Below are 15,409 nucleotides of genomic sequence, written 5' to 3'. Positions count from 1 at the left end.
ATTGAATATCACGTGGAGCAAAACTCAATTCCAATCTTATCCATTTAAGTAAATATTTAGTTACAGATTTAGCTGACTACTACTTAAGGTTTAAAATTGAAACAATATAACTAAATAATAAAAGTGCATCAGTTCATCAAAACTCAAACTGATAAACAACCTTTTCTAGAATTCTCTACCACATCCACACCAAATTGGACAATGTCTCCAGAGCTAGTTTCCCTTGCTAATGACTCTTCCGATCCCTTACTGAGACGCTGGTTATTGACAAATGTCCCATTACTGCTCTTAGTATCTTGTAGAAAGAACTAATAAATGAAACAAAGATTCAAGTATGAACTATTTTAGCATTTCTCAGAAATAGTTACAACTAAACAAGTATCATGAATTACATGATGCTCCATTATTAAAATGATTGACCAACATTATTTATGAGGTTTTAATGTGGCTAATTAAAACATTGTATTAATTGTTGTGTTGCTATTCTTAATAATTTTACAACACTTTCATTTTTGTGTTGTACATTTATTTCCTTGTAATTCAGTGTCACCATAAAGAAAAATTCAAATGTACCATCCTTTATTTTCTCTACTAAAAGTTGCATTTTAAAACATTTAAAAAGGAGCACATTTAAAGCTTCAAGCAAATGAACAGCAATAGTGTTGAGAGTGCAGAGTCACAAGGGGGATTCACACACACACACACACACACACACTAGAGACATGTATTGTAGAGGTTAAGTTGAAGCATACTTGATCTAGAATGACCATGTTAAGTACTTGTTAAATCATTACATTATTACTACTCATTATATCAAGAAAAGGTTTTTAAACATATTCACTCATATTCTATAGCAGTTCTTTAACATTTCTACCTTTTGATTCACTTGCCTGTTATTCAATGGTGCTTTTGTCTGAATGAAATATTAATATGATAATGTTGGTGAATTTGCATTTAATATTTATTAAATTATCCTGAAATCAATCAATAAAAATGAACAATATTTGATCATTACATATCGGGAAGTGCTGTTAGAATATGTACCAAGACATAAAGATAAAAAATCTCCCTTTACAATCTGGGTATTTAATTTATTTATATACTAGTGTATGGTCCATCAAAAATGACAGATAAAGTATTACCACTCTCACCCAGTAGTATATCCTAACCTCACATTTCGTAGCTAACCAAAATAACTTTTGTGACATTAAGCTTGACCAACAAAGAGACAGAAAAGTGCAGTCACAACAGTCAAACTTTAGCAAGTACCTTTGTTGGGCTAATCAAAATCATTCAGAAATTAATTTGTCGCACATTCACAGAATAATTATTGGTTAAAATCAATATAGTTGTAAGTCTATGTACTGAAAGTAAAAAAAAATGTATAGACTACAAAACTGAAAAAAAAAATTGATTTCTTAATTTAGTCTCTGTTAGTGTTTTTTTTTCAAATTAAAAACACTGATGATAAAACAAATAACTTAAATTTAAAACTGAATCAATATTTTTACTTTCATGATAAATTTTAAGCACTTGGCTTTAGGCTTGGCAATTCCACACTCTATCTTTACTTTAGGCTTATAATAACCAATACCACTACATTTATAAGGTTTCACAGCACACATACTTCTTTATAGCCCTGTTACACTGCTACAAGTAACATCGTAATAGCCAGATACTAATTGAGCTATTTTAACTGGATAAATTAATTTTGACTTTGATTACTCCCCCTATTTGATAAATCAAGTGTGATGCAACATACACTGGCTTTTATATAGGTTAGATAACTTTCCTTAATATATTTCTGTGTTTATACAATTTAAAAACATATAAATTTCTTTAGTTTAATTGAGCAAGACAAACCAGTTTTGACAGTTGAGTTGGCAAAGTACAAAAAGAGGACAGAACTAGATGGACTTTTTGTCCTGAAGTCAAATAATTTTCATAAAGTCCTTGCATAAAAACTTACTCTTTTCAGTATCATATTAACTATGTTTACACTTCGAACTATTCATCTTTAAACTGATAGCTGTGTTTATATGACTTCTTGACAGCAACTTCTGTACACAAGTATCAACTTTTTGTAAACCTTTTGTTTATTGCAACATTGCTGAATTAATACCAATGCAAGGAGCTGCTGTTTATGAACCAAGTGAGTGATGACTGTTTACTGATCTCCTCCCTCAAAAAGAGTTAAAAAAAGGTGTTATTTATTTTTGTTCCTTTGGTTCATATTAATTCATATGAAGGACACATTAAGAAGCCCAAGATTTTCATAAGGTCAAATAAAAAAGAACATAGTTGATTACTTCATGAAGACTTAAAAAAGTCCTTTGTATGTTGTTGGGTCAACAATCTGGTTATAATATTTCCCATCTTTTTTATATAAATGGGACAGCAGAGCATAAAATCAACACTGGATAAAGTTGCAATGGCTATGCAGAGTCCTTTGGATACTAGGATCAAAAAACATTGAATGTGAAAAGTTTAATTGACACAAAGAAAGCCCTACTACCTCCACTTCACATAAAACTAGGCCTGATGAAGTGTTTAGGTCTTAAACAAAGATAGCAACTATTTTAAGTATCTACATAGGCAATTCCAGCTCTTTCAGAACCAAAACTTAAAGAAGAGATTTTTGTTGGGCCTGAGGTTAGAAAATTACAGTGAAAAAAGTTGAAAAAGAAGTGTGGATTTTCTTTAAAGATGGTACTGAGAAATGTTTAGGAAACAACAAGGACCCAAGTTATGAAAATATTGTCAATAACATGCTCAACACATTTAAAGAGTTGGGTCATAATACAAGTTTGAAAGTTCACTTCTCACACTCACATAATGACTATTTCCCTGAAAATCTAATAGCCATCAACAAAGAACAAGAGGAATGTTTTGTTTTCAGCGAAATGGAGGGAAGGTGGAACATCGGCACGATGGATGATTATTGCTGATCATTTAAAATGAGATGTTCGAAACAAAATACACAAAAGGAAAATCACATAGTTTTGAGACAAACACAAATTTTACAAACGAAAATCAGGATAATAAAAATGCATATTTGTTTGACAGCAACATTTTTTCATTTACTTCCATTTGCTTGTATTTTTGTTACCAAACATAATAATAAAAATGCTCATTATGGTAAACAAAATAATAATTTGACCTAAACAAGTTTTTTTCCCTTCAGATTTATAAAATATCCTTATGTGATAGACAAAATAACAATACTATTTTTAAAATATACATAACTGAAATTTGGAAATTCCATTATCAAAACAAAAACAATTTTAATGAAGATTAAGCTCACAGATCTGTGTAATTAATGAATCAGGCTTAAGACAAGGATGGGGAAAGAAAAACAAAAAAATAAAAACATTTCTCTCCTACACTGTGGTACAGAATGGCATTGTTCACATAATTGTCTACTCATACAGCAGTATCCCAAATGATAAAGTGGCAAAAAGCCAAACCTCCCTTTTCAAGTACACTATTCTTAGTGATCTAGTGGATAGAAACCCAGTTAAGTGAATTGTTTCTTCCTTAGTGAAATATGTACAGTAGGTTTCATGTGATATTTTAGTATCTATCCCAAACATACAGTTACAACAGAAAGTGTTTGTACCCCTGTGTTGAGAGTAGTTTTTTTCCTCATAACTTAAAAAGTATCATGATTAGGATAATGAAAGTATTGTATATTATAAATATTATACTAATACACATTTACATAAATTTTTATGTAAATTGAACAACAAATAAATTGTTTATAAACAAATAACCAAACATAGGAGGGGCAAAAAGTGTTCGTGCATCTACTTTAATGGTCAGTGGTATGGCCTTTCAGGTGAATTACTTGGTGCAATCTCTCCTCATAGCCCTCCATGATCATTTGACAGTACTCCACTGGTATTTTCTTCTACTCTTCTTTACAGAAAGCCTCTAACTCTTGCAAGTTTTACGGATGACGCTGATGAACCCTGGTCTTCAACTCATGCCAAATGTTTCCAATTGGGTTGAGATAGGGTAACTGCGATGGCCACTCCAGAACACTTATATGGTTTCTCTGCAACCAGGATTTCACATATTTTCATGTGTGCTTGGGGTCATTGTCGTGCTGGAAGATCCAACGACGCCCAAGCTGCAAGTTTTGAGCATCATTCTTGAAATAAGTGCCTAATATATCAACGTACTCTTCTTTTTTCATGATTGCGTTGACGCGGTGAAGGCTGCTTACACCAGAAGAGCTGAAGGAACCCCATAGTAAGATCGATCCACCTCCGTGTTTAAATGTAGGGACGGTGTTCTTTGGAAGATTTTGTTCCCCCTTCTTATGAAAAATATTGCGAACATTATTGTTGCCGAAAAGCTCGATTTTAGTCTCGTCTGACCAAAGAATACTATTTCAATAGGTAAAGGATTTATCTACATGCTTTCTTGCATACCTCAATTGTGCTTCTAAATGAACAGGCTTTAAATATGGAGTTCTACAAGGACGGCACGGCATGCTTTGAACCCAGAAGAGCGTAACATGTTTGTAACTCTGGAGGTGTTCACTTCAACCCCAGTTTCCCTTACCAGTTTCTGTATGTCATTACGTGTTAAACAAGGATTCCTACTAACTTCTCTGAGAACTTTCCTCTTGGTTCTCTCTGAAATTTTGGTGGGGTGTCCGGAACAAGGGAGGTTAGCAGTTGATCATGTAAGCTTAAAATAGGCAATTGTACTTTGACAGTAGATTTCGGCACATTAAGTTATGTAGCAATACCAGAAAGAGACACATAAGACTTGTATTTTATAATAATTCGTTTTTTTTTTAAATCACTGGACAGTTGTTTCCTGTTCACCAAGATGACCAAGCAGATAATGACGGAGACAGTGCTAAATTGCCGGAAGTACATTTTTTGCTGGCTAAATTCCAATAATTATTAACCCAGTGTCTAGTTCTGGAATGGTATAATGTAGTTTATTCACCAAACTAAACAAAATTTTTACGAGAATATCAGTTTTTTCACACGTTCTGAACTGTACGAACACTTTCTGCTCCTCCTATTTTTGGTTATTTGCTTATAAACAGTTTATTTGTCATTTAATTTACATAAACATTTATGTAGATGTGTGTTAGTATAATATTTATAATATATAATACTTCTATTAGCCTAATCATGATACTTTTTATGTTATGAGCAAAAACCACTTGAGACGCAGGGGTACAAACACTTTCTGTCGTAACTGTAGCTCACTAATGTTTGTATGTCTATTTTAGTGAATTTGTACATACATGGTACACCATCTAGAACCTTGTGAAGAATAACATAATCATACACATTCTGCATGTCTATTTTTTGTGTTTTAGTGTACTTGTAAATACACAGTGTACCATCTATGCCTGCTGTAAACACAGCTATTGTTACATTTATATTTGTATTTAAATACATCCAAGCTGTACTACTAATAACCTACTATTAATAATGTGAAACATATAATTATTTGTTTTATAGATGATACTGTATGTTGTACACCAGATGCCATCATGACTCCCTTTGTTTATATCATTTTAACAGTCAAAAATAACAGCATCCAAATAACTGCAGAGTATACAACATCTGTGTAAAAACAGTACAGTTTTTTAAGATTAAAAAACAAAACAAATGTAGACATTTAATAATGACAACATAAGACTGGAAGAAAGCCATATAGGCATGCAGATCTAACTTCACTATTTTTATAGACATATTCTAGCTCAGTCTTAACATCTCAAATAACCTTAACAAGCAATAAGCTTTGGAGAGCAACATATTTTGCTATGTCTTTGATGAAGAAATTTTGATCAAGTGGGTTGTACGGAATAATATCTTGTATGAGAACAACATTTATATTCATATAAAATAAAGTTTTTGATAGCCTACACCTGACACAGCTTTATTTAATGAATTAATAAAGGTAGTTTATATTTTAATGCCTATATAACTGCATAATAAAAAGTTGTTTCTAACAAACAGGAAAATAGTCTTCACAATACAGGTTGTTTGTGGAACCAAAACATAACCACGAGTAAAGCTTTAAGTATAAACTATACTCAATATAAAACATACAGTGGTAAGTAAAAAAAGATATATAAAACAAACACAAAACTTCACATCTTTAAAATTAAAATGAATTTCAAACTCGTTTCTTCTACAGTACTAAAAGTATTTTTGTTGTGTTGCTCTTATACATTTAACAAATCACTTCAGGCTCTAAACATTTTTCACTCAGTAAAGACTGTACTTAAACTTAACCAGATTTCTCTACTCCTAGCTTCTCTTTAACTTACTGTGTGTGTTGCAGATCACACACCAGCTCCAATTTTCTGCTATAAAATAGGGTTGGTTTCTCAATTGCAGTCTTCATATCTATCACTTGTGGGAAGATGGGTGGAAAGGTATTTCAGATATAAATAGTTCTTTGAAATTTATTTTAATTCCAAAGACCCCAATTCAAATAAGGTAAACTTACTTTTGAAATGCAAAAAACAAAACAAAAAAACAACCAAAAACAACCACATAGAGATGGAAAAATGAACTGAAGAGAGTCATAAGAGCAACCAGATTGCCAATATTTGGGGCCTTAGACAAGAAAGTAATTACTTCAATAAAATGTTCACAACAACCAAAATTATGATCAAGCAAAGTTAAGAAGAACTTGATACCAGAGTAAAAGTTAATGGAATGGATTGATGTGAGAATCAAGTAGAGCTGATCATCCTCACAAGAGGATGGGTCAAAAAGAGGGAACTAAAAAAGAAAGCACTCTTCTTATCAGGATACCTTATCACCCTAGACACACTTTAATTATAAAAATGGGGTTCAGATTATATGTTCGTGTGGATCCACATACATTCTTGTATAGTTACAGGTGGCACCATAACAGGAAGTAAAGATCAGATCTTAATGTACTGTCCTATACCTATAGTGGAAGATTATCAGAGAAGGGTACTAGCAATGATTGGACATGCTTCTGGAGTTAAGGTCCCCTTTATTCTATTTTGAAATAGTTTGTTAAGGCATGAAACCAGGCTAGCCAGTGAGCAAACAGGGAGAATTAAAAAACAATTATTCAGACCCATGGTTCAAGTTAACCTGAAGATTACTTAAGAAGATCAAAACATTGTTGTTCTGTATTTTATATTAAAGTTTTAATACCCATACTAAACAATCTTGAGAATACATTTTCAACTCATGATAGGATGACTCTTAAACAGAAAATTGATGCTGTATTTTAATTTTTTTTTAAGTAAGAATAATAAACAGTGAGTAATCATTAAATATTATTTATTTAGTGTCATAGTTTTATCATTCAGCTATGTAACTACACTGTTTTTTTTCTTTCATGAACATTAATCTAGTTGATTTTTTTTTATTATGATAAACATTTGTAGGACAAGTTTTAAGAATACTTAATGAAATTTTTGTAGTTCATTTGACACCTTCAGTTTAATTATGTACTCCCTCACACCCACCCTAAAATTCTTAAAACTGTCCTTAGATACACCATATAGCAAGAAAAACAGTACAAAAAGACTAAACTTTTCTTATGGGAGGTCCCTGATGGATAAGGTCATTGCCAAATTCAAGTATATAACATTATTAATTTTAATAAATCCTCTTATTTATCATCATTGGGAATTTAGTGTTTAAAGTAAAAACAAGTAACTGAGAAAAAGATACATAATGGCAAATAAAAGTGGCTGCTGCTAGCTGGCTGGCTGCCTCTTTGTATCTGGTAATTCAGAAATAGGGATAGCACCATGATTCTAAAATTGTTCATTGAAATGCATGCTAAGATAAAACTTCATAACTGAAAGGAGTAGATATTGCATTTTGATTAGTGTTGAACTTCTCTAGTGTGAAAATAAATCATGCAGTTCATCCCTTATATAAAAGAGCCATTCCCTCCTTTTTAAAAATAATATATCACTATTACATAACTTATAACCTTGAACATAAGAATAATTCCTACTATTAATAATTTCCAAATCTAAAAATGTTCCAGTACTTAACATCACATTATAGTCTTCCATCCCAACCAGAGTTGCAAGCTCACTAATTTTTGTTCATAATACTCCTGAAATTAGAATAATATCAAGCACTTTATCATTAAAGCTTTTAATTAACTGTCCAAAATTGTTTTAATTTCTTTTTTGCCCTGGGTATTAATGTTTATTCTAAATTTTCCCAGCTCCATTGCTTTTACAAATCTATAGTCCATTGTTTTTTCAAAATACTGTTACAATAGCACAATTTACCTTTATAAATCCACTGCTGTTTAAAACACAAATAGTTACATTTACATAAATTTAAAAGTTGTAAAATCTATATACAGCAGAAGTACCATCCATATACATGTACTTTTTCAAACTGGAACACATCACCTATCTACTTAATCAACATAAGATAGTTTTCTTACTAACTGCAAGGGCTTTGACTTATCTTTGGTCTAGTTGCAGCAAACAAAATCCAGTTCTCCAACTACAAATGTTACACATACTAAGAAATAATCTAGTTCTTCAACTAATCTAGTGTACATGTGCTTATCTGTGTTGAGCCAAACACTCATCTCTTAAACAGGTAAGCTAATCCAAACAATAAATCTATCAGTACAGACAATAAAGTAGAAAGTAGTTCAATCATTAGCAAAAACAAAGTTTCACATAATAAAGCTGAAATAATTCAACACTCGCAAAATTCCAGCTGCATTCCTTCTATTCAGCAGTTCAAATTTAGTAACGTTTTTATCTTTTCAACAAACTAGCTTGTTCAAACGAGAACAGATCTGTAATTTAAGACAATTAAGCTGGAAGTAGTTCCACCAGTGTTAGAGCTGAATTATTAAGGTATTTCTTAACTGATTAATCACTGGTGCTATTAATAAATTGGTATAGTGTTTGGTGGTGGGTACTACAAGCCAGTTGCCTTCACCCCAGTCAACAGCTCACAACAACAATGAAAAAAAGAATGTTACTAGTGGATGCTGTCAACTACTTGTTCTCCTTAAGTTTCATACATATAAGCTGAAAACAGTTCATTCACTACTAAAAATTAATGTTTATAAAGTTCAAGTAGTTTAATTCCAAGTAAAAACTTCATACCATACAGATGAAGCAGCTCAATTACTAGGAATAAAACAAATTCATAAAATACATAATGATCATGCTAAATTATGTGGGGCAATTTAAGCAGAAGTTGGTTGAGTAAAAATGAATATGTTGCTATAGAAACCTCAGTGAATTTTTTTTTCCCACTGAAATGATTACATTAGTCAGTCATCACTCTTCTATGAAAGCAATTCTCAATTTTGTATGCATGCTCCCCTTTAAGGTGTGCCAAATATGTCCAGGAAACTAGGCTCCTTAGTAGGTTAGACGAGTTAAGCTGTTAGAACTGTTATGAAAGATAGCACTAGCAAAGTATCTTTCAGCCCAGGAGTCTCACTAAAAATGCAGTTCTATAGAACAGGTAAGTTACCCTTTACACTGTATTTTATATACTATGGATGTACACATTTATGTGTGTGCATGCATGCATGCAAACGTGTATACCCATAGTATATAAAGTTACTACAGTTCACTTAAATCTGAAAGTAAACATCAAAGGTTAAGGAAAACATCCACAACAGACATACGAAAATGCTAAACCTCAAATGAGCGAGAGGTTTTCTTGCCAATGTTAGAAACAAATAAATCATAATATATAAGAGATTGAATCAAGAATTTATGAATGACCTGCAAGAAGAAATGAAATACTGCTACTTTCAGATGCTTTAAAGCAAATCAAACCTGCATTCAAGTGTGTGCCAGCAATAGGGAACACCACTGGAGTATTAAAGGAAGCAATGTCCATAAATTAACTATATAGTTTACTCAATCGGTATCAAACGTGTTTACTGGCAAACACATAGGTTTCGATGATTAATGATGGAAAAAGGAAACACTTGTACACTAATTTTTGTTTTTATTATAATACTGTATTGGAATAATTTACATGTAAAGATATGCAAGACAAATTCACTTGGATATGTTGAGAAGACTTTCATTTTATTAAATATCTGGTCCAAATTATGAGAATAAAATGCATTACCTTACACTTACTATAATGAAGTGTTTGCCAACTGAGCCAAGTCAATCTTTAGTATCTTAACATCTTATTTTCAACACAGTTTGAAATATTCAAGCACTAACTCTCAAGGTATTCTAGTAGTAACATGACTGATAAGACAATTTTTAGGAATATTTTGCATTCTCCAATCTAACCACTCTGCAATCCAATAAAGTGGTTTTCTCCAAGCTTTAATGATATAAACTTATTAGCTAATATTTTGTTGCACCTTATCAAAAGCTTTTTAAAAATCTAAGTACACATCAATTCCATTATCCACAAAAAAGAAAAACGTCCTTGAAATAACGATAACATATATATATATAAGGCTAGATTTCCCCAAGCATCAGAATTTCATGTATAAGATAGGTTATAGTTGTGCTAAGTACTAGAATATGAATCTTCAAGTATAAAAGACTGGATCATCATAAATACCAGTTTACTTCAAAAATTAAACATCTACATCATGAACTAGCTTCAGAACTTGAAAATAATAGTTGTTCAGTTACAGACAGCAGGTAAAAATTGCTTGAACTTAGCTCATTGGGCATGATAATTTAATCTGTCTGAAACAGATATATTAAATGTCAGAATGTAAGCATTTTCAAGTGAACATTATTTCACTGGCCCTTGGCTAGTTCATTTTGTATACTATACATACTGTTGTTTCCCCACTAAAGAACAGAAATTTTCTGTAAAATTAGGAATAATATACTTACCTAATCTTTTTAGCTAAATTTAACTAGTTGCTTTTTGCTTGTTAGAATACATATAACAATAGTCCCAAAAATTATGATAAAAATCACACAATCTGCATATGTTTTTCTAGGCCTATTAATTAACAATGCTTTCACTGTGTAAACTGTAGTTTTTAAAAAAAGTCTGAACTATTTGGGAAGGTCAACTATGATCAGCTAAAAAGTAAGTGTCAAGTGCAGTGTGGCACCTTGATAGTCCAACCAGATGCCATGTGCTACCATTTTCTGACAACATTATTGTGTACAACAGATGATCTAGCAAAGTAGAAATTCAAAACAAGATTCAATTATCTGTTAACATGGAAGAGTAAATAGTGCAATTACACAGAAATGGTAATCAGTTCTACCAACACTACAGCCATGTGCTGCACACTCAACAACAGACATGCAGATAAGGATAAACCATCATCATCCTCAGCAAGCACTGCTATCTCTCTCAAAGAAACAGTGAAGTACCTAGAAATTATCTTTGACAAACAACTCAACTTCACCAGCCACACATGGACATCAGGATAACCAGGGCTACCAATAGACTAACAGAGCTGAAGAACATCATATGCTTATGCTCTGCCAAGGCTTCACATCAATGGGAGAACGCACTTGTTTATTCAGGAAAAGTGAATGATAAATTTTAATTACCCAAAATATACAAGTGAAAAAAATGTTTGGCCTTTTGACATTTCAGATATTTGGTATTTTGTTATGCGTTTGCTTATAAATCAATACAATATTAAATCACCAATTCAACAGCAACTAGATAATTAAAGTAATTTTTACATGAAATAGCATTACATTTAAGGAAAACGAGATCTGTTGCTCCATCTAAGCTGTCCCATCTACTAAACCAAATATTTATCAAGCCATCCCTTAAATTTACTGCTACTTCCACATTTGAAGGTAACCTCTTCCAAAGGCCAATCAACCTGTGACAAAAATAAAACATTACTGAAGTAAACTCCTATCCTACAAAAGTTTATACTTTTATGCTCTAGTCCTTTCATTCTCAGAACTAAGTATGAAAAAAGGATGGTTTACCAATACCATAATTCCAATGTGAAATACCTCAATCAGATCCCCTTTATTTCTTTCAAAAGAAAGTTATTTCAGAGATCTTAACCTGTTCTGATATGACAATCTTTCCATCCCAGGAATCATCCTAGTAGCCCTCCTCTGAACCCTTTACAATAATCCAATCCCTTCTTAAACTAAGAAATACAAAACTACCTCTTTAGACTTGTATTCAATAATACTGAAAATACAATAAACAATCCTACTTGCCTACTACTAACAACAGTACACTGCTTGGATGGCTTAAAATAATGATTAACTAAAACACTAAGATCCTTTTCTTCATCAATACTGTTAAGGTTGTTCCCACCAAAATTATACTTATAATCTACTCACAATAATCAGCATACACTACCTTACATTTATATAATTAAAAGCAAACTACCATTTAGTCACCTAACCCACCAATTAATTCAAATACTCGTATTAAAGAGCAACATTCTCCTTATAGCCAACAACACAAGACCCTAGTATTATCATAAACTTTACACAATTTGTCGACTATTTCTTCATCTATGTTATTGATGAAAATGAATAAAGAGCAATTGTTCTAACAGCAAAGTCTGAGATACCTCCTTCATAATATTAATCCAGTTACAAAAAAACCTAAATACACCAAATACATAACCCCTACCATCTTTTATGTAAACAGTTACCACTTCAAAGAATATCAAAAAAAATTAGTAAATCAAGATTTTACCCTAGTGGAACAATGTTGACTAACAAAATTTTAAAAACTGTTACATAACTTTGCATCAGGCCTAAGATTAAGATTACAAGAACAATTTTTTTTCCTCATCTGAAAAAAAGAGAAATAAAATTAGCCAATCTTTTAACATCTACCAAATATTTTAGAATTTACAAAAAATATTAATAAGTATCTAATGTTGTAACCCTATAAAACTTTACATAAATATGAAATGGATAAATTTGATCAATCCTCTATTTAGGAAAAATATAGTCACTTTAAGAGAATGTACCAAACCTACTACCATTTATAAGGTTTTGTAAGTTATAAGTAGGTTAAAAATATTTTGTTAAATGTTTGGAGCAGAAATATGATGTCCACAGATGAAAAATTATGAAAGACAAATAACTATAATGAGTATTATACATAGGAGAATATGTCTTTCCATTGGATATTAACATGTCCATCAACCACATAAAGTTACTTAGCAAAATAACCTCAAAAATCAGAAAGAGAGAAAGTAGAAGTTTATGTGGTAAGTCTGACAAATTTATTGGAAACTCAGCATATGAAAGAGGTAGAAGATACAGATTTTAGATCTTTGCTTGTAATAGTGTTTAGTTTGTATTTGTGATTGAAATCTAAAGCAGCCCATTTTTAATATTAGAAAATTCTGAAAAAGAGAAATTAGACCTCTTATCTGCCAAGAAATGTAGGTAAATGAAAATTTGAAAGTTCTAAATGTTTACTGTTGAAATTAAGAAATTAAAACTTAGATAAATGTCAAAATCTGAATTATGAACTTCGTTTTTATAATAAATTTATCGGTATATATAATAATAAAGTTGTTTAAATAATTCTTGAATGTAATGTTCTACAAGGTATTAATGTATACTTTAACCCACTAAAAATAAATGTCATAGCAAAAAGTTAGTGTTTAAAGTAATTCTAACTGCTATTAATATTTATATTTTCAGAGAAATTATTCAAAATTTGACAATATATATTTTTGGGAATAGCAACATATTTATGACAGAAAAAAATCAAATACATAAATTACTAAGCAAATATGGAAAAAACTCAATAGTGCCAATTTTTCACTCAATAAAGTCCCATTTCAGGCAAATTTTAATGTTTAGTTTAATCATTAAATACAAAAACAGCTATTTTATATGTCATAGTATAAAAGTTGTACTTATTTGACCTCCGATTCCAAAATGACCCTTAAATCTAAAAGTTGAATATGGCATTCATCCTTTTTTTTTTGGAGGATTGGGTGGGTGAGAGAGTCTTGGTAGGCCATCAAAATCTGTGCTTCCCAGCCCTAAAGTTAACACATCCTGGAAAATCTTTTGAAAATTTCACATTGCTGTGGTAAAATTTATAACTATATATTTGTACAACATATCACACCCTGGCAAATAATGATTCATGCTCCAACAGTTGAAAAACACCATTTTTGAATAAGACTTTCAATCTACTATATGCCACTCTTATGAATAACCAAAATTCACCAGCTGACAAAACAACTTTATTCACATCACAAGGTTTTATTGTAAATATATTTACATGCTATTGCAAAACAGACCTGGCATGAAATTAAACTTACCTTTCCATTTTCATACCACAAAAGTGCATGGTTCCTGGATAAAACTTTACAATCAAATATTGCATTATTTGGAGATGGGCGGCACCTAGCAACGGAACGGCCCACCTTAACAGGTTGATCTAAAATCAAATGCCTGTCTTGAAATGGGTGAGAGTTTGGCCGACTAATCAGGATGGCTCGAGGCACCATACATGGGGAAGGACATGGTGTCTTCTCCACTTCATTAGAGTTGGCTTCTGTTATCTGAGTTGCCGTGGTTCCCAATTCAGTATCCAGGTCCGGCAAGTCTTTACGATAGACTACCATCAAATCTCTTTTCCCACAACTTTTACTTCAACTCAAGCATAGGAATTTGAACTCTGAAGAAATTCCTGCATCACTGCTAGTAGTAGTAGTAGTAGTGCACAAAACTCAGCTAAGACACTTCTTCTAACAAAACACTGAATTTCACTACAAAAATTAAACAGAAAAATGTTCAAGCCACAGCAAATACAAAACAATGCTAGTCTATAATTTAACAAATAAAACTGTAGATCTTTTTATCCCCACCAGAAAGAAAAGAAAAGAATATTTTGTGACTGACAACAGACATTTTACCGATATGTCAGTTATATCATTTTTAGTAAAACTGTACAGTAAACTAGCTATACCAAATGTATAAAGAATTTCATTTCCAAATGAATAACGAGATTTGAAGGAGTTATTATAAACAGATAAGTCAAAATCTTGATACATTTTTACTTGAGATACAAAGGCTCAAGAGGGACATGACTGATGTTTTAAAGAGTGTTAGATGTTTCATATTTATAAATCCAAATGATGTTTCCAAAAAATGTATTGAGGTTCTTGGATACAAGCTCATGTTATGAAAGATGATCTCACTTAAAGCATTATTACTTTTCTCATATAGTAGTTGGCATAAAGAAAATAATTTGCTTTCACTTGTGTTAGAAGGCACAACATTAAAGAAGTTTAAGAAAAGATTAGGAGTATCTTATGGATCAAAGTTGAACAAAGAGAACTTAATCTGTCTCTGTGTGATGACCTTTCCATCCCAAGTATCATCCTAGTAGCTCTTCTACAAGCCCTTTCCATTTTTAACAATTTCCTTTTCAATGAAAAGAAATATTAATCCATTTTATTTGATCATTAAACCTAC

The 15,409-nt window shown here is 31.5% G+C and overlaps 1 protein-coding gene across 6 annotated transcripts in view; it reads right to left on the bottom strand.

Annotated features, from left to right (window-relative positions):
• The window catches only part of LOC143250548 (uncharacterized), an 88,849-nt gene that overhangs the window by 68,836 nt on the left and 4,604 nt on the right, over positions 1-15,409 (bottom strand). For all 6 annotated transcript variants that reach the window (XM_076501268.1, XM_076501270.1, XM_076501272.1 and 3 more), the window contains exons 2-3: positions 14,251-14,700; positions 161-308 (exon numbers count right to left, since the gene is read on the bottom strand). In XM_076501268.1, coding sequence (XP_076357383.1) covers positions 161-308; positions 14,251-14,556 — 454 coding nt within the window. In that variant the 5' untranslated portion in view covers positions 14,557-14,700. The remainder of the gene's footprint in view (positions 1-160; positions 309-14,250; positions 14,701-15,409) is intronic.

Source organism: Tachypleus tridentatus, chromosome 5 (genome assembly GCF_004210375.1).
Source record: "Tachypleus tridentatus isolate NWPU-2018 chromosome 5, ASM421037v1, whole genome shotgun sequence".
Taxonomy (NCBI): domain Eukaryota; kingdom Metazoa; phylum Arthropoda; class Merostomata; order Xiphosura; family Limulidae; genus Tachypleus; species Tachypleus tridentatus.
This window is presented reverse-complemented; position numbering and strand designations above follow the sequence as displayed.